This window comes from Heloderma suspectum, chromosome 5 (assembly GCF_057233095.1).
Source record: "Heloderma suspectum isolate Gila_16-S chromosome 5, 16-S_ref, whole genome shotgun sequence".
In the NCBI taxonomy this organism is placed as follows: Eukaryota; Metazoa; Chordata; class Lepidosauria; order Squamata; family Helodermatidae; genus Heloderma; species Heloderma suspectum.
The window spans coordinates 166,650,078-166,675,659 of record NC_139462.1 but is presented as its reverse complement, the minus strand read 5'-3'; the positions used below and the strand labels follow the sequence as shown (position 1 = coordinate 166,675,659).

At 43.0% G+C, this 25,582-nt stretch overlaps 1 protein-coding gene across 1 annotated transcript in view; it reads right to left on the bottom strand.

Annotated features, from left to right (window-relative positions):
• The window catches only part of TRIM71 (tripartite motif containing 71), a 59,936-nt gene extending 34,778 nt beyond the window's left edge, over window positions 1-25,158 (bottom strand). Inside the window, exon 1 of the mRNA XM_084860425.1 lies at window positions 24,232-25,158. Within this exon, the coding sequence (XP_084716551.1) occupies window positions 24,232-25,158 (927 nt within the window). The remainder of the gene's footprint in view (window positions 1-24,231) is intronic.
• Between the last annotated feature and the right edge of the window lie 424 nt (window positions 25,159-25,582).

The window sequence follows — 25,582 nt, the reverse complement described above, 5'->3', positions numbered from 1 at the left end:
TTCCCAGACACCCCCCACCCCAGAGCGTGGAGAGGGGAAAAGGGGGTGGTCCCAGGGGCAGGGAGACTGCAGAAGGTGCTTTATGCAGCTTCCTCTGTGCCACACAGCATCCTTCCCTTCCCGTCCCCGAAGTCACAGCTAGACAGCCAAAATTGGTTGTCTGGCGAAAAATGCACTGGATACCAGGTAGCCTTCGATTTCAGAGGCTCCCAACTATCCGGATAGGATTGCGCCCTTAATAACCTTTTCTACCCTCTCAATTTTTTTGCACTTGTTATATACCTTGACTTCAGCAAAGCGTTCGACAAAGTGCCCCATGATATCCTGATGAGCAAACTAGCTCAAAGTGGCTAGATGAAACAGTATCAGGTGGATCCACAGCTGGCTAAAGGATCGGACTTAAAGAGTGCTTATCAAACTGGGGAGAGGTAATGAGTGGGGTACCGCAGGGCTCGGTCCTGGGCCCAGTGCTCTTCAACATTTTTATTGATGACTTGGAGGAGGAGGTGCAGGGAATGCTGATCAAATTTGCAGATGACACAAAATTGGACGGGATAGCTAATACTTGGAAGACAGAAAGAAAATTCAAAGTGATCTTGATAGGATGGAGTGCTGGGCTGAAAACAACAGAATGACTTTTAATAGGGATAAATGCCAAGTTCTGCACCTAGGAAAAAGAAACCAAATGCACTATTACAAGATGGGGAATACTTGGCTCAACAATACTACAAGCGAGAAGGATCTTGGAATTGTTGTAGATCACAAGCTGAATATGAGCCAAGAATGTGATGTGGCTGCAAAAAAGGCCAATGCTATTTTAGGCTGCATTAATAGAAGTATAGCTTCCAAATCCCAGGAAGTACTAGTTCCCCTCTACTCAGCACTGGTTATGCCTCATCTGGAGTACTGTGTCCAGTTCTGGGCACCACATTTTAAGAAAGATGCAGACAAGCTGGAGAGGATTCAGAGGAGGGCAACAAAGATGATCAGGGGACTGAAAACAAAGCCCTATGAGGAGAGACTGAGGGGAGATATGATAGCGCTCTTCAAGTACTTGAAAGGCTGTCACAGAGAGGAAGGCCAGGATCTCTTCTAGATCATCCCATAGTGCAGGACATGGAATAATGGGCTCAAGTTACAGGAAGCCAGATTCCGGCGGAACATCAGGAAAAACTTCCTGATTGTCAGAGCAATACAACAATGGAACCAATTACCTAGGGAGGTAGTGGGCTCTCCCCACACTGGAGGCATTCAAGATGAAGCTGGACAGCCATCTGTCAGGGTGACTTAAGATTCCTGCATTGAGCAGGGGGTTGGACTCAACGGTCTTATATGCCCCTTCCAACCCCACTTTTCTATGATTCTAAATCTAGACATAATTATCTTTTGAGAACCAACATTCTGTTGCAGCTACAGGGGCAGGGGGGGAACAGATGGGACATGCTTATATACAGGGACAGCATCCTATTCATTCTGCAGAATTACCATATAAGCATAGCACTGAATGTCAGATACGATAGCCCCCAAGTGTCAAACCTTTTCCTATTACAAAGCATGCAGGGAGTGCCTGGTGAAGTTGCAGAAGGTAATAGTTGGAAAATGGGAGATGAGCAAGCCCCCCGCCCCTGCAAGATGAAGCAACAGTGTCTTGTGTAATCTTAAAAGATGAACACATTTGTGCTTTGCTTTGTGTTAAGCAAAACTTAAGTTTTGTTGGACACTGTCCACTGTCATCCACCAATGAAGTGGAGAATGACCACAAAAACTTATGCCAGAATAAATATGTTAGTCCTTAAGGTGCCACAAAACTCTTTGTTGTTTTTGCTACAACAGACTAACACAGCTACCCCTCTGGAATTTCCTATGGCTATTTCCTGGCCCCTTCCTATAGCCTATCCATCCCTTCCCACTTTCCAGTCATTGCCAGAACGTCCTTTGAAGCAATCAGAGCTTGGGAAACAAGAATAAGGATATTCCAAATAAGCAAAAAGTAAATTTACTTATTTGTACATTCATTTGTCTAGGCGCACAATTTGTGCCTAGCAGAATACACACCCTTCTGCCTCCATATTTTCTAAGATTACAAATATACAAGACTAAAGTAAAGTATGTTCAATATTTTTATTGACAGGGTTAGCAGGAAAGAATAAACCACTAATTCAATAGTTGTAATTAAAATTCCCATTCAATTTAGGAGCCCTTTTAAGTATACATTTTTTAGCTTTTAGGTAAGGTATCTTCTTCCTTAGTTATTTCTCCCTGCATACATGAAAAAAAGTTTAACATTGCTTGGTCCCAGATCCAGCTATATTTTTAAAATACACTTTTCCTCAACTGGGTGGCCAAATTCTATTCATTCAAAGATGCAACCAGCTTTGTTTCATCAAACCTTTGCAACACCGTGATGTTATGCTGCACTACCTTAACCATGACTAAGAGACTGAGAGCAGGCCGTAGCCTGCAGCCCTTTTAGCTACTTAGTTCCAAACAAGCATTTTCTTTGCTTAATTTGCAAAACCTAGAGTCCACTGATATGGAAATTTGCCATTTTTAGAAATGTGTAACGTTTTATAAAGTTATTTAGCAGCATAATAAATGGCTATAATACCAGCCAAATTTAAAACCAAATGTTGTAACTAAGGCTTTTGGGAGACAATCCCTAAGAAGCACATAATACTTATCTACATCTATTTAGCATGCTAAAATTCATATATTAATAGTTTTCAGTGCCAATGCAAGAGAAAAATATACTATTGAGTTGTCACAACGTAACTACAGGTATTGTAATAAAAATAATCTGCATGTAAAACTTTGAATTTGTTTGAATATAACATTTAGAATATACTAAATGCATTTTATTGAATGTTTGTCCTAATCAAATATTAGTATTTCTACCTAATGGGGAAAAAAAACTTTGAGAAATATTTGAGATATTATTTAAACAGTACATAAAATTAATATGGCACACTTTTTAAGTCAAACATGCTAAATCAGTTTGCAATTTATTTAGGGCAGCAGAAAATTTTTCAGAAAACCCACATTATTGCCAAGTCAAGATATATTTATGCACAAGCATATACTATAACATTTGTGTATGCATAGCACATGCCAAGGACAGTTTTCCAGTGCAAAATGTTTTGGAGGACAACCAGGTCATTAGAGAGATGCTGCAGCCACGTGAGAGAGAAGCCAGAGAAAACAGTGAAGTAAGTTAAAATTTTCAGTTATAAGCAAGCATAATGTGACCAGCAGGAATCAAGGAGAGGGGACATTAACTGCCAATAACTATGTTCTCACTCAAAGATATAATACCGCCTTCATTACACTTGCTTCCTCAACTAGCTAACTTTTCACACCTAGCAATATTGCCAATATTTCCAGTGATTTCCCTTTCAGATAAACAAGCCAAACCTGATGCGCCTTAGCAGTGAGATAGCATCTTTTAACAGGGTATGACTACATCCTATAAAAAGACCAACACTGAACTGCTAAGGTCTTATATTTTAAAAGATGGTGGTGATAATGTAGCTCACTGTTGCCATTAACTAGTACTCCAGACACTGAAGACAAACTTGTTATTTACTTTGAGTAACTGTGTATTAGATACAGTCTTCATCTAATAAAATTACTAACAGAGCAATCCTATGGCCGCTAGTTAGTGGCCAGATGGCCATAGGATATGAGATTTTCTGGGAACCAACCTTGGAGCCCGCACTCTGAGGTCAATTCCCAGAGAACTGACCTTCCCTGCTTTCTGTGCTGCCTCACAAGAAGAGGAGCACGGAGTGGCCAAAATGGGGCATTTCGGGGCAGGGAAGGCGGAAATGCCGGTATGACACATCCTGTGTGTCGTCCAGCAGCCTCCTTCCCCGCTCCGCCTTCCCATGGCTTGACAGCTGAAATCAGCTGTCTAGCCGCAAATGCAGGGCAGGAGAAGAGCAGAGGGAATGATCCCCTCCATGCTTCTCCTGCCCTGCACTGGATAGGCGGTCGCCTCCGAGTTGGGACGTGGCTGCCTATCCCCATAGGATTGCACCCTTAGAGTGCAATCCTAGTCACATTTAGATAGAAAAAAGTGTCTGGCTGGGGAATGCTGGGAGTTATGGGATTTTTTTCTGTCTAAAGATGCAGATGATTGTGCCCTACATGCATTTTTACTCCTCTCCTCACTGACTCAAGGCCCACATTCTAGAGGACTGTAGGAAAAGTTCCATACACCTATTGTGTGTACGTGCTCTTTCTCTCTCTCTCTCTCTCACACACACACACACACACACAAACATGTGCGCGCCAACTCAAGCTAATTTTGAATCTCAGAGAAATGTAGAAGTATTTTGCCATGCAGCATAGGGAACTGCGGAAAAGTAATTTAAGTACCGTAGTGTAGGGAAGTGTGGGAAGAAAGTAGATCTAGGTGTATTGGTAGATCTCTAGATAGTTTGCACTACATCAACAAAGATTTCTGACTCCCAACTGTTTAATAGCAGTAGGAACAGAATGACAAAACAACAACAACACAAACCCCCAACAAATTATCCTGCTGAAATTAAGGAAGCTTGGGGTAACCCGGAGTGGATTTTTGTGTGTAAGGAGTGTGCGCTCCATTCAGTTGCAGTATTCAAAATAAATTCCTGGTCTTAGATTTTTAATTTTAAATGTATTTCTTTTGCACCAGACCTCAGTTGGGTCTCAAGGTTCTAATAAAAAACAAAGTTGATTCTGCAACCCTAACGTCTACCCACCCCTGGTGTAGGATGTTAAAATGTGCAATTATACTGGAGTCAGTATATTTCTATGGTATACTGTAATATACTGAATGTGCAATTATATTGTAAGATGTGCAATCTGTACTTTAGTCAGACTGTATTAGAGCTTTCTTAAAATATAAAGGCAAGCTTCTATCAGGTCAAAACATATTGACATTGTGATCTAGGCCAGCCTTTCCCAATGTAGTGCCTTCCAGCTGCTGTTGGGCTACAGCTCCCATCAGGTTACCCCAAGCTTTCCAGCCAGCATGACCCATGGTCAGGAATGAGATATGTAGACCAAAACATCTGGAGGTAACTTGGAGTTTCACCACTGACACTCTGATCATGTAAGCTGTACAGCAGGGGTGGGCAACTTGTGGCCCTCTAGATGCTTGGCCCACAACTTCCATGATCTCTCACCATTGGGTATGCTGCTAGTGCCAATGAGAGTGATGGCTCTCCAGATGTTTTGACCTACAAATAGCCCAGCCCTGCTGCACAGTTTCCCTATGTATACCGAAGATTCTACTGTACTGAAGTCAAGGGATTACCTAAGAGCAAAGTACACTGTAGTGTGTGCGGAATATTTCCTTTGTGAAGGGAATGCTTCTTCACCTATCCAGAGACTATGGAATATGGTGTTCTTTACCTCAACATTAACCTCCCACTTGGGTTGCAGTGGCCCCCACAGAGACTGCCTGAGAAGTAGCAGGTATTTATTCAGCTGAGGGAGAGAAACTCAGGTTCTACTTGGGGCTGGCTGACTCATTGGCATGGTATATGGAAGTCCAGCACGCGAACGCACGCACACACACAATGTGCCACAAACTGAAAGCCAGAAATAGATGTGCATACAGGTTATGGCTCCAGACAACAAAAGTGATAAGGCAAGTCATAGACTACATGGCAAGTCAAATAGCCAGTGTAGTGTAGTGGTGAAAGTGACGGACTGGGAGCCGGGAGATCCAGGTTCTAGTCCCCACTTGGCCATGGAAGCTCACTGGGTGACTTTGGGCCAGTCACAGACTCTCAGCCCAACCTACCTCACAGGGTTGTTGTTGTGAGGATACAATGGAGAGGAGGAGGAGGATAATGTAAGCTGCCTTGGGTTCCTTGCAAGAGGAAAAAAGGCGGGATATAAATAATAATAAATAATAAATACATTTAATGAACGTATGTGCACCATATTGCATTTATACAGTTTGTCCCGTTTTACAGATGAGGTATAACACCAAGGCACAGCAATGACTGTGAAGCCCAAGATCAGTCAACAGCTCAATAGCAGAGGAAATAGAAAGATTGGTCCAGGAGAAGAAAAAATCCAAAATTCACAGTTGAGCAATACCTTTAGTAGGACCGACCAATATGTCATGGAAGAGTATGCAAGTTTTCACATTCTTCAGAACTCTTCACTGGGCTAAGTGGTACAGAAAGCAGAGAATAGGGGAAGAAACAAATATGTCAAACAATAAGGCCAGGTGTTGTGGCCTTAGACCAGGTCTCAAGATGAAGATTGGAGATGGAATGAATTAATCACTGCTAGATGCTGCTTATGCCTAGAATTCTGCAACAAATAAGCAATGGCTGATTCCCATTCCTGAAAATATAAAGGCCAGCTGTTACCTAGACCTGCCTCTTGCCTTGGGCGAAATACAGAGGTTCCTGGGTAGGCAGAGAGCAGAAATAAAGAGAAACGTGACAGTCTTTATATTGGCAAAGCCAAAGGTTAACTTTTGGTGGTGCATGAGGTCACCTTTCTCCAACCTGGTGCCCTCCAGATGTGTTGGACTACAACTCCCAGAATGGCTGGCTGGGATCTGCTGGGAGTTGTAGTCAAACACATCTGGTGGGCACCAGGTTGGGGAAGGCTGACCTAGGTAAAAAGTAAGCAGAGTGCCTCTGTGGGTATAAGGAGTGCTTTCTCCTCCCCACTGTGTAACTGCAGTTCCCCCTCCCCCGCCCACACACATGTGTAGAATTAAGCAGCAGGCCTTGCAGAATGATTACATATCTCTCAGAGATTAAAGCCCTGGTGCCTCTTGTTTCAAAAATTAACCACTGAACCCACCTCCATCGACAGAAAACTATGACCAAAGCACATGTGTACATTCTGCTCCTCTCCACACAACAATCCACTCCCACATTTCCCCTCTCACTTTCCTTCTAGCAACTCTGAACAGGTTACTAAGTCACAACTCTCCCTACCAGTTATAGAAAAGCTTCTCCCCAGAGTACCTCTGAGAATGTGCAGAATGCCTTTCCCTCTGAACAACTGCAGCTTCCTTAAAATCCAAGAGGAGGCACTCGCTAAGCACACTTTGTTCAAAGTAATCTTATTATAAAGAGCGTACACGCATTAAGTTCGGCATGTTAGAAGTCCATATTCAATAGCAATCCAACCCAAATTATGATGAATACCTCCTGCTGAACATATTCAAATGACATAGTCCTGCTCTGCTATTGAACAAACAGGATGATCCATTGTGTCAGCAAAGTCCCATATGTTTGGATTATTCCAAAGATGTTTTGAAATAGATCAGTTTATACATTCACATAATGTTTCCTGTTTGGCAGGTGACCTTGATTCCAATAAAATCCCACCTGTAATGAACAAACTAACAACTCCATGTTCACATTTAATATAGGGTTTTATACACCCAAGGCACACAATTACGGATTTCACTGATGCGTAAATCACCTGTTCAGCTGAAGTTTTCCTTCTTTCTAATGACCCATTTTGCACATAATGAGAACCCATGCATTGTTTAACTCATGGATTGTTGGGGCCACATGCAAGCAAGTGCACTGCCTCCTGCTCTCTGCTTCTGCTTTGCATCCAGTTCCCCAAACAACCCAGGAATGCTCCATTCTTGGATTGTGTGCTGCAATGTCCAAACTCGGCACTCTGGGTTGTTTCTCCCTGAACTACCCAGAATTTTAAGCCAACCACAAACTCAGGGTTGTTTCCCCTCAACCCAGAAAGCCAGGTTTGCATGTCATATTTAACAACCCAGGAATAGGGCATTCATGGGTTGTTTGCTAAACTGGATGCAAAGTGGAAGCTATGAGTGGGTGGGAAGCAGTGTGCCCCAACCAACCATGGGTTAATGAACTCATGGCTGGTTGTTATGTGCAAACCGGATCAATGTCTGAGGTATCAGTCATGATGGCTATTTGTTTTTTGCTTTGTTTTAATTCATTCATCCTGAATACCTATTCCTGGAGAACAGTTAGAGAGGGCTATCGCCCTTGTGTCCTGCTTGTGGATATCCCGGAAGCTTCTGGTTGACCACTGTGGGAGACAGGATGCTGGTCTAGACAGGCTTTTGGTCTGACCCAGCAGAGTCCTTCTTACATTATTAGTCCACAGACAGAAGATGCCAACAGTAAGGAAATGGCCAGTATAAGTCAGATTAATTAGGAGAGGTAACAGCAGAAGCTCTCAGGAGAGAATTCTAGGGAAGGAGATGCCTGCTATTGCTACCACCATAAGGGTGTCTGTGTGACCCTGAATTCAGTAGGACTCAGAAGCAAGGGGGCCTTCATCCTGTCATTTCTATCAAATAATCCCATGATACAATAACAAGGTAGGCTGCAACTTACACAAGGGCATTCTTGGTTTATTGAAAATGTTTGACAGTGGACAAACAGGAGGCCCATTGACTGTATTTAACCATTAACTGACAGCCACCATGACCCTAGTTCTTTGAGCAATGCCACTGTGACTTATCGTATGTTTGAGAGCAACACTGCTGTGACTTATGAAGAGCATTGTGGAGTATCACGATGAAAGCACATAATAGCCTTCATGTAGTGCTTTTGTAGTGAAGTTGGTCTCAGTGGTGTAGTGGTTAGCAGGTAGGACTAGGATCTGGGAGACCCAAGTTCAAATCCCCACTCGGCAATCATTTATTATTTATATCTCACTCTGCTACAGTTCTAATCAATGCAGCTGACAAAACATACATAAAATACTATCAAAAGGCATTAACTTAAAACACAAGATATAATTAAGAATGAAGATCGCTGGATGACCTTGGGCCAGTCACCATCTCTCAGCCTAATGACCAACCTACCTTATAGGGTTGTTGTGAAAGATAAAATGGGAAGAAGCCTTGGAGGATGGATGGGACAAAAACGTGTAATAAATAATACATTTTCTTCAGTGGAACCCTCTCTAACCTCCCTTGTAGAGCTTCTATTTGAAAGTCAAGTGATTGATCACATTTCAAATGGGAAACATTAATGTTTTGGTTTCATAATTAGTATAAGAACATTTAAATCCCAAACCTGTATTCCAAACAAACTATCTAGAACTATCCAAGCTCTATGATCATTAGCCTAGCCAAGTCAGTCAACTGCATGGTATTAATATGTTTATATTTCTTATTCCTAGCAATCAAGACTCTCTGAACAAAACTCCAAACGGTGTGTTCGTTCTCCTTTTCAAGATTAGATTTTAGTAACATGGGGTAGGGCATTAATTTAGTAACAAGCCACAAGATACATCTGGAAAGAGACAAAAGCCCAAATCCCAGCAGTACTGGGAAATTAAAACATTGGGTCAGATTCAAATGGACTAGGAAGTCAAAGGTCAAAGTAGCATTAAATCATTAGTTTCCCAGCTGCCACCATGGCGTGGTGTTGACCTCTAATTTTGCAAGAAGTGGCCCATGCAATTTTCTGGTGGCAATCTGGCGGAATTGAATATTCCACTTGAACCACACGGTTTTTAACTGTGGCATTATAGTTAAAACACCAAGGCACCAAATTTCCAAGTAGATTAAATTTGTTGTTAACTTTAAACTTGTGATAAGAAAATAACAACACAGAGGGGAACTGTAGCTAGATCACGGAACTATAGTGTAGAAGTGGGGTATTACATCTAGTTCCAGAAACCAGAGACATTAAGAGGTAATGCTATGATGAATCTTTTTGTTTTGGCTCTACTGTGCACAATAAGCGAACTACAAGAATGTTTGCTGAAGTACATGCAGCAGATTGTCAGAACTGATCTCCAAATAGTTCAAGCTGGAGAATTGTGTTCAAACTGCCTTCAGGCCACTTCATACATGTTTGCCCCCACAAAGATAAAACTTAATGGAGAAAGAAATAATAATCTGTGTAGTGGTCCTTAATCCAGCTGGATTGCAGCAGTTTCCGCTGAATAATGTAACTCCCCAGTGTCTTGCTGCATTTGTTAACTTTGCCTATATTGCCAGCAACAGAGAGCAAATATATCGTGGTCAACCATGCAGGATTTAAGAGGTTTTAAAATATTGAGATGTTTCAGATCGAGCTCTCCCTGATAGAGGAAAAACCTCCTGTGTTGCAAGTTAAGGCAAGCATCCTTTGAGAAACAAATCAAACATTTTGGATGCCAAGGAGTGCTCTGCCACAAAATATTGAGGCAGACAATGCAGCTTCCTAAAGAATTTCTCTGTAGTCCTCTTACAAAATGAAACCGGCAGCTAGCACAAGTTCTAAACAATAGTGATCAATGCAATATGCTAGAAAGAGAGCAAAAGGTCAAAGGAAATGATTAATTCTGTGTAGATAACTAACACGATGGATCCTGGACTAGCTCACAACTCCCTCACCACTAGATACATCTTTTGACCTTGTAGGGAACACAAGACTTTGCTTAGCACTTAACGGATTCTCCTTCTGTACACCCCTGCTGGAGCTACGTTCAGTCATGACCTCCAATTCTCATTTTGATTCATCTAGAAGTAGTATACAGGACAGCTAACTTATGATTTAGATGCCACAACTTAACATGAGAATTCATTTTTGATAAAAACAAAACACATAACCTAGTATCACTGATCAACAGTTGTCGTAACTGCCATTTCAGAGATATAGGCAAAGATACTTGAAATTTAGCATTGGTATGACTGCAACTAGACTGATTTGACCTTTGGTTATTTCTAGCTCATAATGGCTTGCCTACCTTTATACCAAGCAACCTTGTAAGTAAGAATGTTTAACGAGGGCCAGCTCATATGGGTCTATGCAGCGGCGAAGGACTTGTTAACCTCTTCAACTGTATGCATGGGTACGTAGCATTCCAGTGGTGGTGGAGGCAAGAGGATATAAGATATGGAAGACGGCCTTATCTATGCCCAAACTTTGGAATTCCCTTCTCCTTAAAGTTCATTTGGGCCCCATCTCTCTTGACCTTTCGTTGTCTGGTCAAGACATTTTTGTTCTGGCAGGCTTGTTGGATTGAGCAGTTTTAATAGGCTGGTCTACTTAGGTTTTTAGCTGTTGTTCTGTCTCTGTTTTAAGGTTTTATGGTATTGTATTAATTTTCATCCTTTTCACAAATGTTTTTTTAAACTGTTGTAAGCCCCCCTCCCCGAGCATTGTGGCTGCAAATAAAAGGGGGGATGTACATAAGTAAATAAACAGCCATGTGTAGAAACAGTGTTAATTTGAGGAGGTACACTGAAACACAGACAACCATTTCTCTAATCATGACTGCACATCTTTTTATTTGTTTAACCCTATAATTCATGTGGCCTTGTACCCATGTATACAGTAATTCTGTTGTTTAATGTATTAGTTCTGCTCTCTGTTTATAAAGATTCTTTTTTCCCCCTGTTCTTAATTTTGCTGTGTGTGATGTTTTAAGTTCCCAAATTGCTTCTAAAATTTCAAGTTATAAGCTGCTTTGGGGGCCCTTTTTGAGCTGAAAGGTGACTCACTAATAATTTTATGAATATATAAAGAAGCTTGATATATCCTTTAATGGAGTCCTAAACATCTTTTTAATGACTCAATGAAGTATCAATGTGGTTATGGTACTTCCACACCAAGCTGAAATTTGGTACACATATGGCTCAATTTACTAGAGGAATCTGTTTAAAAGTAGAAACTTTGATTACTCCAGCCTTCCATAACCTTATGCCCTCCAAATGTGTTGGACTTCAACTCACTTTTTTAATTTGAGAGTTACATAAGTCCAACACATCTGAAGGGCACCAGGTCATGGAAGGCTGTATTACTTCGTAACAGAATTCAGAACGCCAGCACAGAGCAAGCTAAACCACAACTGGAGACAATGGGAATTCCTTTGACCCCAACTCCTGAGAAGTCTTGAATTTGAGGTGGTGGGGGGAGGGGAGAAGAGGGATTTCTAGTAGCAACCAGAAACAAACATCTATGCTTACAGTATGCAAACTGTATTTGCTAGAATATAGCGAAACCACATTTATAAGCTGCTATTACCACATGAAACAAGTACACAGCCCTGGAAGTGTAAGCTGAAGTATGGCTTAAACGTTTTATAAGTTTCCTAAATAAATGTGTGTACATACAGGCTAACTCTAGAAAAGTACACCTTTCCACTCCAGTAAACAGCACTAACGATATTTAAAAGATAACGAAGGTCGCTGTGTTGACCTTAAATCCATTATTAGTGTAATACCTTTATTAGGCCAATGGAAAGATCACAAAAAAGATTTCCAGTTCTCTTCATCAGGCAACACACTGCATTCATAGCCTGCTTGTGGGTTTCCCATGGGCAGCTGGTTGGCCACTGTGTGAACAGAATGCTGAACTAGATGGACCCTCGGTCTGATCCAAAATGGATCTTCTTATGTCCTCAGACAAGATGTTATAAAAAGCAGGTTTGGAAACACATCTGAGAAACAGTGGGATTATCCAAAATGGGGGATATAACATTTTCCCCTTTTTGGTTCCCAGCAACCCTTGAGGCAGCTCCAGGTCCAACCGGTAACCAACACATGACCTGCAGAGCCTAATTTGAATATCTGCAGACCCCCTGCTCTGCCACTTCGTCTTGGGACTTTGAACATGCAGACACTCTTGACTCCATCAAGTCATTGTTTTCCTCCCTCTCCCCAGCATGTTGCTTGATAAAGAGATCTGGAGATCTCAAAAGGTTGCAAGTGATCTTTTGGTTGGTGTTATGCCAATATGGATTTTGGAATTTTAAAAAAATAAGAATCCTCTTTTATTCAGGCAGCAGAAAACTGCAGGTATGCAAGGTAAGGTTTATTTCATTTTCACACACATAATATGATGAGGAAGCATGTTGTGTTCCAAATTAGGAATTTTATCTAGAATAATAATAGCTCATAAATGCCTCAACTTAACCAACCTGAGTTAGCACTAATCCTTACAGTACATACAAAAAAGGAGAGAATCTTCCAGGCAGCTGAGTCACCACCCAAGCATGCCAACAGAACTCAAGTCTACAGGCTCCAAATAGTCAATAATTCTTGTTAAGACCATCAATTTGTTCCCTTTTTTAAAGGGGTGGGCAGGGGGGAGAAAAATCAGCCTGTGCATTTATAAGAGAAGGATAATTATCTTTTAAATCTAATGTAAGCAGCATCAGCAACTGCTTCAAAGGCACATCAGAGAGAGTGCAGGGTGTCCTTCACAAACTACTTGAAAGAAAAGGTGATATCTTTCACAAAGCCCATTCAAGGGCTCTCCACTCCAGGTATTTACATTTTGATGATTTCCCATTTGTACTATAGGCGTGTAAATTGAAAGCTGTAGCTTAGGAAGGGAAGGAAAATGGCAGTTCCTGCTTTACATTCTTATAAAAGGCACAACAGCCATTGTGTGGAAGTGCCAGAATTTCAAGTTGCCCCTCATTTAAATTAGCTTCCTCTGTCTTACCAATGCAATTTCTAATTTTAGAACATGCCATGTCCATAACAGCCTAACAAAGACCACATTGTGCATTGGACAACCAGAGGAACATTTGCTATTCCCAGTATGTGCAGTCCTAATAAGAGCAGGAGTAAGGTGGAGTACGACAAGGCTGCATATTGTCACCCTGCTTATTTAACTTATATGCAGAGTACATCATGAGAAATGCCGGGTTGGATGAATCAGAGGTCGGAGTTAAGATTGCTGGGAGAATTATCAACAACCTCCGATATGCAGACGATACCACCCTAATGGCAGAAAGCGAAGAGGATCTCAAGAGCCTCTTGTTGAGGGTGAAAGAGGAGAGTGCAAAAGCTGGTTTGAAACTCAACATTAAAAAAACTAAGATCATGGCATCTGGCCCCATCACTTCCTGGCATATAGAACGGGAAGAAATGGAAGCAGTGACAGATTTTACTTTCTTGGGCTCCAAGATCACCGCAGACGGGGACTGTAGCCATGAAATTAAAAGACGCTTGCTCCTTGGGAGGAAAGCTATGGCAAACCTAGACAGCATAGTAAGAAGCACAGACATCACCTTGCCGACAAAGGTCCGTCTAATCAAAGCTATGGTTTTCCCAGTAGTAATGTATGGCTGTGAGAGCTGGACTATAAGGAAGGCTGAGCGCCGAAGAATTGATGCTTTCGAACTGTGGTGCTGGAGAAGACTCTTACGAGTCCCCTGGACTGCAAGGAGGTCAAATCAGTCCATCCTAAAGGAAATCAACCCTGACCGCTCATTGGAAGGACAGATACTGAAGCTGAAGCTCAAATATTTTGGCCACCTAATGCGAAGAGAAAACTCCCTGGAAAAGACCCTGATGCTGGGAAAGACTGAAGGCAAAAGGAGAAGGGGACGGCAGAGGATGAGATGGCTAGATAGCATCACGGATGCAATGAATATGAACTTGAGCACACTCCGGGAGAGAGCGCAGGACAGGAAGGCCTGGCGTGCTATGGTCCATGGGGTCACGAAGAGTCGGACACGACTGAACGACTGAACAACAACAAAGGTGGAAGGAGCCCAAAGAAGTTCAAACACGTGGTCAGGAAGCCATTTAACCAGCACACCTTTATGATATATCTCCATACCCAAGATAAAGTTGGGGATCAGAGCAGCTCTTCAAGTTAATCTATAATCCTGTTGTAGAGTAGAAAAGCCAAACAAGAGGACCCAACTGAGGAGGTGCTACCATTCACCCTTACTCTCCAATACAGAGTTTATTGGTTGAGTTGTGTCAGTCTCAGTGGTAATACAATCATTGTTGAAAGGACAGTCTCTTTTCTACTGCTTTGCTATGGCCAAACTTTGATAACAGAGAGGAAACGCACCCTCAACTATTAGGCTTGATTTTTCATATAGTCCATGGAGGGAAAGACAAATTAAGTTCCCTTCCTTCCCTAGTAAACTGTATGATACTAACTCACCAGTCAACACTTATTGTTAATGTTGGATGTCATTTAGCCAGCCATTCCTGCCTATCAATGGAGGCCTCTGAAATGACACTACTAATGAGAAAAGGCCTTCTCTCTTCTGCAATTCCTGCTTGTTTAAACCCTAAAAGCAAGTTGTCAACTGAATTCCAAACTTCCATCTCTAGGGTATCAGATATTGGTAAGATACATCGAGCTGCTGCTACATGTCTCTTCTTCCTTGCAACATCCACAGAGTGGATATCATTGCTATCATTCTCCCCAACAGACAATGAAGTGGGATGGGGAGACTCGCAGGCGATGGCATTTGTGTTAGATGTTACAGGAGAGACATGGAGAGCAGCTCCAAGTCTTTAATGTCTGGTTTGGGCCCAAGTATCCATATGCAAGTTACCTAGATTCCAGGAGACAGACATTGGCCGAAGTCAGTATAATCTGACACAGCATATGATTTGTTGACTTTCTGACTGAATTGCTTTTATGCTGCCAGACAGCTGGGCTGTAGCGGCTGACGCACAACTGTTGATAGATTTCATTTTAACTCAATAGCTACAGACATGCCAGTCTTTAGAAATACAATATTCCAGAAAGTTAGTTTTGAACTGAGTTACATTCTGCCACTCTCTTCACATGAAGTTAATATGAAAAAGCATTGGTGTTTTTATTTCACATCCTGTAAGTTTGCAAGAGATTTCTAACTGACTAGTTACCAGTCACGAAAAGACTGGAAGACGTTCTAACCAACACATACGCCACGTTCAGATTTAGATCAGAATAGGTTTTGCAAGTGGGTGTGGTCAGTGTCCATTCCTCCTCTGCTCTCTTCCCACTGCAAGCTTGTTGATCTCTTCACCCCACCCCCACCTCAATGTTCAGAGGGCAACATAATGGACTGCATTTGACAACCACTGGTATTCATCACTGCCACTACTTCGTTTCTAAGGAAATGCAACTTCCTGGTTTTCATTTAATACACAGTTAAGATGGCAGAATTTTAGATACAGAAGTGTACACAAGATCCCAAGGTGACGTTGCAGCACAATTCTTCACAATTCCAATAAAAATATTGTTTAAGAGCTCATCTTTCTTAGTTTTCCTTTACTCTGTTTTAGTGTTGCATTGGTGAAGGAAGCTAGTACAAGGGAATATTAAAACTAGCTCAAATTAAGTTCGGAACCAAACCATCACAAGACTTGTTTTAGTGCAATTAGTGTACATTAAAGAGGCACAATTTCACTTAGGATGCTCAAGTCAGCCTATTCATAAGTTTAAAAGGTCACATGGCTGTGTCAGAGCAGGAATATACACATTCCAGGAAGTACAACTACAGGAGACTTTTCATTGTTTAAACACACACACACACACACCTCAAATTTCTCATTTTTAAGGAAAAGCTACAACACAAATCCACATCACCTAGAGATCAAGTACAGATTTATCTGATTGTAGTCTTCTAGAATATCCTTTTATTCTGCTTTTCCAGGATCAACATACGTCATCACACAACTAGGGCTCGGAGCAACTGATTTAATGAAGTGGCTTGAACACAAATGGAATAATGTCTCAGATGAAATTAAACAGGTTTCAAATCTAAGCAACACCCAACTCCTTTACCCCAATCCCAATAGCCATCAGCACTTCCATACATTTTGTACTGATAGCTCCTTATACTACAGGAGACATGCCAGCCTTCTCCTGTGAATAGTAGCCGTGAGTAAAGCTAATGCTTACATGGGCCAGAAATGAGCCCGGCCATCTGAAAATTACTGAAGTTCACACCTTAACACAGCCAGGAGAGTGGAAAGACGGAGAAAACCAGTATGGGGTTAAGAATGTCACACTTAAAAGGTAATAACTCACTTCTAACATTTAACAAAATTGCTCAGGCTCAAAACAAGATTTCAATTTTTACAAAGCTTAAAAGCAAGATATGCAAGTGCACACCCCTGAAAATAATCCCTCCCTCTTCATACACCCACACTCCATTTCTCTCACAAACCTGTGGCACTATGCATTGCTGCCTCTTCCCTGGCACTTTAAGACCAAAAGAGACAGCGGCCCGCTGCTCTTTCTGGCCCCATAAGCAACACTGTGCAGACCCCGCCACTTTCATACTAAAAAGAGCATGTGCAAAATGTTCCACTAGCAATAAAAGATTTGTCATCTTCTCTTTCACAGTTCAATCAACTTTTCTCCAAAGCTGAGCTTGGTATAAAATGTTGTACAGCCCTACAGACAAGAAAAAGGTTAAATTGGAGGGGCAAAAACATCAGAATATCATAACCTGTGTGGACTCCAACCCCACACGTCTGTTTGAGAAAGGCCAAAATAAACTGTAACGGAAATATAAGAGAGGCAGCTAAATTGTCTTACAGCAGTCAAATACCGCTTTGACTCATGGTGGGTGTTGCATTCACAGGGAGATCCTACCCCAGTAGTTTATGAAAAAGACAGCAGTGTCCAGTGGAAGATCACTCCACAATGTAAGCTGCCCTGATAATGCATTCAAAGGCAGGGTATAAATCTAAACCCAGGTTGACATACATATTTAAAAAACTGGCCTTGTGTGATGAAGAACTCCAGGGTCTGGTTTGGCAAGACTGGTATGAGCTTACTCTAAAAACTATTTGGGGTATTGTCCCTCCCCAATTACAAATTTAAATTCTACTACTTGTCATTGTGTTCAAAGTATTTGAGCCCAAGAAAAATACTTAACTCTCTCATTTTATAGTCTGTATAATCAGATAGTTACTTTTTCACTAGCTGTGTTTTGCTATGACCATTGGGGTCACTTGTTATGATAGCTGGCACCATGCAGTCTGTTGTTCAAAGTTTTTCCCAGAGATGGTAAAGTCTTTTAGGTGAACAATTCTTGTTATTTAAGGGTGTTGATCAAGAAGGCAATAGTGCTATTAAATATCATTAAAATAGATACATTATTTACTTTAACCAAAATTAAGATGGTGGCACCAATATTACAGGATGCCCACTGTCTACACCAAAATGTAAAAGTAAAACAAAAACAAAACCCCAAAGCTTTACTGCTTTCAACATTTCTACAAATGTATACAAGCAACACTTCCAGCTCTCCCACAATGCCTGTACATGTAATCTGACTCTAGAAACTATACAGAGCGATGCTGGCATGTTGCGAGTCCAGGTACCTTTGAGACATTTAACACCAGTTTAATGTGAAAACTTTGGTTCAGAATTGGGATACAATCTGCTCCATCATGCAGTATGTCCATGAGAAAATAAGGTAGTTGTGCCATGAGATAGACAGCCAGAAAGACACATCAGGCCAGGAAGATCATCTTCCTTTCTCCTTCCTTCCTCCCTCACTTCAAGAGAGGAAGAGAGACTCTTTCTAGGTAGGACCTCAGATCTTTGTTTTAGACAGAAGCACTGTTCTGTGTAACTCTGCCAGCTCTGGATAAAAAGCTTTTGAAGACCACAACTAGAACACGTCCACACTCTGAGAAAGTTAAGCCACCATGCAAAAGCACTGCTTAAGTAAACAACATTCCCTTCTCTCCCAGGCTCCCACTTTTGAAGCTCCCATTTAACTTCTCCATGGCAATCTGTACAACTAACTGGAGATAAATATGTTTGCCCCTTGCCTTAAAGGTATCCTGTTCAAGGATACTTATTGGTACCCACTCAAGATGCAAAAAATAGATCAGAAACAGAAGCACTGAGAACAGTCACGTATACAGAGAGAAGCCCTAACAGACTAACCACATAACTCCCCCTAAGAAAGTGTGGCAGAAAGTGTGGAAAAAATTGTGCAGGAATTACAAATGGGAGAAGATTTAAAGGTGCCCTGCATTTGTCCAAATAAAGAAAAGAAAGGCCAACCAACAGGATAAAACCACTGTGGAAAACATATCCAGTTCTTAAGTACCAGCACAGGTTTTTTGGTGCCTAGATGATTAGGCACCTTAAGACTAAAGCTGCAATCCTGAACAGATTTATTAGAGAAGACAGCCTCATGGGTACAATGGGACTTCCTTCAGAGTAAACATGCATAGGATTTCAGTGTTAAGCAAAGAATGTTCTGAACTCAGGCGTGATATTTTGAAGAATTGCCACAGCTTGTTTGGGGCTTTTTTATATTGCAGACTTGGTAACAGATCACTGCAACACAATTCTGCAGTCCCCCAGATCAGGCACATGTTTTCCTGATCATGTTTAACCCTAATCAAATCTCCCTCTCCAATAATTTTTCATTTGGTACAACTAAACAAGTGTGTATTTATTACAATGACTGCATACTTTCATCATTCTCTAGGCCCTTTTCTTTTAGTCACACCAATTTGTCTTCTGGGAAATGGATGTTTTGTGATGGGCCATGCTCCCCATGACAGCCATTATATGAATGGGCAAAGAAACAACAACCATGGCAGCCATTTTGTGAGCCCACCCATGACACACTGTCAACGTTTCAAATGTGCCCACTGGCATAAAATCTTGGGGGGCAGCTGCTCTAGGGTTTTGCTCATGGTATTCAAGGTCATGTCTCAAACAAAAACAAACAGTGAATGTACTTCAGGTCATTTGTGCAACAAGATCATTCATCCTTCCTTTCATATTGCTGTTTTGATGAAGGATTCTTCAAGTATTTCAGGTTTTAACTTGTATGAACTACCAGTCTTTTACTTATCCTGGGTAATTTTAGAAGGCCATCAAGACAAGGGAAGGCTGTTTTAAATTGTTCCACATAGCAGCTGTCTCCATGTGGCTTACCACACATCAGTGGGGTTTTTTTCCTTTATGCCACTCCAGTCATCCCAACCAAGTGTCTGCAGTCAGTGGCAGGAAGTTCTCAATGTTGTGAGCAGCTGCCAATGAACTGGTCAACGTGTGGCACTGAGAAGCAGATAGGGCAGCCATAGGGCTGCAGCTAATGCTGGCTTTGTGCAAGTGGAAAGCCCTTTTGCTTGCATAAGGCGAGGCACCCAAGTTTTGTCAATCCCCCTACCTACTGCAGCCCTCCATGCCATTCTCCATACTATTCCAGAGGATATTTCAACTCTCAAGAGCAGCTTTTTGGAAGATTAAAATTTAGTGCTCTGCCTTGCACAAACAGAAATGTTTTCCACTAATGCAAGGCCACCATTGGATAGAACCCTTAATCTTCTTCAGCTAGAGATCATAAATAAATGGAAGAACCTTATACCAAATGTATGTTTCCCCAGTATACAACATATGCCACCTTCCCCAACCTGGTGCCCTCCAGATGACTTGGACTCCAACCCCCATCAGCCCCAACCACCACAGCCAACTGTGTGCTGGGTGTTGTAGTCCAAAACATCTGGAGGGCACCAGATTGGGGAAGGCTGCCATAGTGCCTTCAAATGCTTCTTTTCAAATCCTTCTTTTAACAGTACAATTCTATGCATTTTTACACAGAAATAATTCCCATTATATTCAGGGTGGTTTACTCCTAAATAACCTAAATAACTCCTAAAAAATGTATGTTTTATTCTCAAATAATCACATTTAGGACTGCAGCCTAAAAATAAATTTTAATGAAGTTGTAGTAATAGGGTTCCCAGTCATTTACTATCTACTCCAAAAGAACTATTAACTATTATAGACAAAATGCATGCACATACACACCTGAAGATTCATGAATATGATTTTTTACAGGCAGCATGTTCTGTTACAATGTACAAAAACAGGTAATGAAAGCTTGAACACAATGCAAAGCATAACACAGAGCTTCCCAGCATGGACAAGACCTCACTATTATTTGGAATCTAAGCTCTGTGTTGAAGATTTAATTACAACTACTTCATAAAAGAAAGATACATATGCACAATACAGCCACAGGGGGGAAAACTATTTCCATTTTCTTACAGAACCATTCTTAAGGCTAGCCAATTTACTGTAACTAGAACAGAAAAGTACTGAAAATAGTGGGGAGGCCTTGGTTGGAAGTAAAGAGTGGTATTGGCTTCAAGAGAAATATTGAAACACATGCACCAACAGTATGTTCGATCACCTTCCCCGTTCTTAATTTTGTATTTGAAGTTCCAAATGTCCTTCAGATGTCCACAAATAGGCAAGAGTATTTGTCAAACACTAGAAAGCTCAGTGGGAGAGCCAAGTGCTAATGAGGAGATTTTTGCATTTCCTCAAACCCTTCCTGAAAAGCCTTTCTAAACATTCCTTTTATTTACCACATTCAGGCACTTTTTTCATTTTTTTCTAAACCACACAGAGAAACTGTAAGAGGTTCCCAGTTCTCTTGTTATGAACAGTACTTGATTACTATAATGATCTGCTAAGAACCAGCCCTTCCTAAAATACATTCAGGCTTTTTTAAAACAACTAAACATAGTATTTACATAGCAATCATCAGGGAATCCTTTACCCATTCTGTCCTCAGACATGGATCTTATCTCAAAAGTAGTCAGAACCAACTAAGAACTTTGGTAGAGAGTAAGGTATCCTCTAACAATGAAGCTAATGGAAAATTCCACTGTGGCACTGTGCAAACCGCCCAAAAGGAATGTCGGCTCATAAACTGAACTTCCAGTCCATGCAGTTGCTACTAGATGTTATTCTTTGGGATGAGAACCCCTAGTAATTATTCTGTGTTAAAAGTAATGCCAAGTATCTTTCTTTTTCAAAGTGTCAGTAATTTCAGGAATAGATGGGTTTAAAGATTGCACTAAACTGAGACTTTCAATGTACTTCAGCCTTTTATTTATGTATGAATATAACATGATCAATGCCTCTCCTAATCTACAACACACACAGTATTAAAGCAGCATAAACACAGTGGTTATGATCAGCGTGTAAATTATCTCTCCATGTCACAACTCCTTTGCTTTCTGCTCCAACTATACCTTATGGATCTCCCTTTTTTATATTAGAAACCCATGTCATAATTCAAATTTAATATTTGTATTTGGCTCTTGCTCCAAACATTCAAGTTGCCTAGAAGTGTTGCTCTACCGGTTATTTTCCTCCTATCCTATCCAGTGTTTGAAACAAAGTAAGTTTCCTCCAAAGCGACATTAAAAAGCCTTATCTCCATCGATCTAGAAACTTTCAGAACAGTACTTAAGTCTATACATCATCTCTGTGGAGGCTTTCCAACATTAGGAGCGAGAACTCTGATACCCTACCCTGCATCCATCTTTTTAGAATAGGTATATTTAATGTTCAAAACTACCCAAAGTAAAAGAGAAAGCAAGCTTGACTACCTCTTTTCTTTTAGAAAGTAGTAGTAGGATCAATAATTCACTCATTTTCATGTTTCCTTCCTATGCCATTTCCACTATATCAACATTGGTCATTGAATTATTTTTGGTTGGTTATTTTTCCTGTCGGACCAGCCTCAATTTCTTTTTGGTCAGGAATATTTAGCATGAGCAAATGGTATAGCTTTTTGGTAAAAAGAAAATAGAGGATACAACACACACAAAGAGAAACAAATTACATAAACTTGTATTTTCCCTTCAGCTAAAGAGCAAGTTCCAATAGCCTTTTTTTAAAAGAGAGAAATTGGGCATCAAAGCCATCTTGAAGCCCCATCCACATCCTCTGAACCTGGAAGCCTTTGTCTACAAATCCCACATGGGAGAGATCTGGCTGTTACTAAGTGGTGAGACAAAGCTACTCCACACATGCTCAGAGGCCCTTACACCACAAATTCCAGAGCTCAGCCCTGGTTCAAATTAAGTCCCCGCAAGCTTCTAGAAATTACATTTGTAAATTACTTGTTTATCACACCCCTTCACAAAGTGGAGTGGTATGACTCTCCCAAGTCTCATGCCCTGAGAGATAGGAACCACCTCATGTTCATACTCCTTCCATAACAGTCGCATAGCATTTCCAGTCTAAGAACCAGCAATATCAAGAAAAGCGGCCAATGTCAGCAATCTGCTCGTTGTAAGCCACTCAATTCAAGGGAGGGGAGGGGGGAAACCCCTTACTAAGCAGCCTATCCATCTGGAGGATGCTTCTGCAATGCCGGGAGCAGCCATAAAGATTTGGGACAGGAAGTTGCAGCAAAGAGAAAAGATGTCCAAACGGTGAGGTTCCGGGGGCTGCAATTACCAATTCTCACACTTAAGACTCTTATTTCAGTATATGCTACTTCCCCAGGGAACACAACGAATGCTCCTATATCCCACAGCATTGCCAAATGGAACAGCATCATGTTCAACAGCATCTCCCCCCACCCGCCACAGATGTGGTTTAACAGCTCCAACCATCCTCTCACCCCTGTAGCACATGCAGAGGCGCTGCTGCTTTGTACAGCATTATGGAGATTTACTCCAGTTAAGCATGGACAGCTCCACGTGAACAAAGCATGCAAGGAAGCGGGAAGTTAAGAACTGGAAGCAGCAAGCACAACATGTAAGCAAAGCCAGAAGAATGAAAGAGAGGGAAGTTATTTAAAAGGGAATTAAGGTTCCAGATGTTCTGGAAATGGAGGGGGGGAGAGAACATGACAGTTCAGTAGGAAGTAATTGATGTGCGCCCATTTCAGAAGACTCACACTTGGTGCAAGAACCACCACAGCTCCAAGACAAGGAAATATTGTCGGAGAAAGGGCTGCCAGAAGCTCCTCAAAACTCACCCTTTACACAGGAGGGGTCCCTGTTTTGTGGCACACATTTTTTTTTTTAACCCTTATGGGTATCCACTCCAAAAAGAATCACTTAATGCAGGCAAGTTGCCTTAGCATCTTTCCAAAATCTCCCTATGGATTACAGAGTGGTAAAGCAAGAGCGATGTTTCTCGGAACACGTGTGTGAACAACATCCAGGTTAGTGGAATGTTGTTGTTAGTGAACAAGGACAGAACCGGGATACCCATATAATTCTAGATTTAACTCGCAAAAACTGATGCTAACTGCCAACCAACAACAAAAGCCCCACACAACTCTTTTTTTTTTTTATGGGTCCCTTAATTCAGATCATCGCACAGGTCCCATGTTAAGGAGGCATTCCATCTTTTAGGAAAAGCTGATCTAAGCAGGATGTTTGTGCCCACAAGAAGGAGCAAAACGCGTTTACACTCCACCTTTGCAATACCCCTTTAAAAAAGACGGAAGGAAAACCATCCCAAACAAGTGATCGTTTTGGGTTGATTCAGACCAGGGCTCATGAGGGGTCTATGCCCCGGAACCCGCCTGCACGTGTTCAGAGCTTTATCGCTTCGCTTCTCCAGTCTTAGGCCTTGGCAAACCGGACTTCTCCCTTTACCGAGCAACTACAACCCCTCGCCCACCCCATTACCGGGGAATGGGAAGAAGGCGATTTCCAGGGATGCGGTTAACACTAGCTCTCCAATACACAATGCAATTAGAATTGGGGGTGGGGGGTGGGAACCTCACCTCGTCGTCGTGCTGCTGGCAGTAGTTGACCCTGTCCGGGAAGACGGAGAGGATGTTGTAAGGCGCGGCGGAGTAGGGCTGACTGAGGGTGAGTTGGGCGGCCGCCGAGGCGGAACCGGGCCCGGCCGAGGCGGGCGGTCCCGGGCCGAAGCGCTCGATGAAGTGGTCCTTGGTGAGGCGGACGCGCTGGTGGGCGCGCACGCAGTTGTCGCACAGGTGTTCCTGGCAGTCGAGGCAGCGGGAACTGGCGGCGTTGCCTTCGTCGCACGAGCTGCAGCGGGGCTCGCCTTGCCGGCTGTGGGGTCGCCGAAGCAGCAGCGAGGAGGAGCCGCCGCCGCCGCCTCCCGAAGGCGCCGGGCCGGCGGCAGAGCCTGGCGAGGCGCCGCCCGCGGCGGCGCGGTGTTGCTGCTGCGCTTGCTGCTGACGGGGATGGGGGTGCCGGTTGTTGGCGTTGCTGTTGCTCCCGCCGCCGCCGCCGCCCGGGCCGCCGCCTCCTCCCGGGCCGGTTGGCCGGCCGTTGTTCTTTTGGTCCTCGGCGGCAGCGGCTACGACGACCACGTCGAGCAGGTTGCTGAGGAGGAAGTTGGAGGAGGGCAGCGCGTCCATGCCCGACGGCTCCGAGATCACCACCTTCTGGTCGCAGATGGGGCAGCGCAGCTTGAGAGAATCCCCCGCGGCTGGGTGGCGCTGCGCCTCCAGGCACTGGCGGCAGAAAGCGTGCAAGCAGGGCAGGACGTGCAGGCGCCTCGACGGCGCGCAAGACGAAGACGACGACGAGCCGCCGCCGCCGCCGCCGCCGCCGGACGAGTTGGACGTTTGCGAGGACGACGACGAGGTGGAGGAATTGGACGAGACGGGAGCCGGCGAGCCGCACATCTCCTTGCACAGCGGGCAGATCTGGAAATCCGACTCGGAGAACGAAGCCATTGGGAAGGGGGGGGAGGGGGAGGAGGGAAGGGGGGGAGGGAGCAGCCAAGCGCGCGCTTGGCTAGCAAGGACGCAGCATGAACCGAGGCGAGCGACGACGACCCGCTTTGCAGGCCCTGGTGGGTGGCATCAATTAGGCGCTGTGTGGGGGCGCTGCTACGAGCCTCCTCTTCACGGCTCGGGCGAGCCGGGAGCGGTTTGAGCCGGTTGCTGTCGAGGTTCCCTTCCCTTCTGCTCCTCCACGCTTCCCCGTCCGCCGCCCCTCTTAAGCCGCTTCAGGCACAAGGTCCCTCGAGCGGCCGCCGCGCCTCCCTTTTCTCCGCCACGCTGGGTTTTAAGCCGGCGGCTCCCCTCGGCAGGACTTCCCTCCTCCTTTTCTCACCCCCCCCGGCTCAGCGGTTCTTGGACTGCGTGGTGGGCGGCT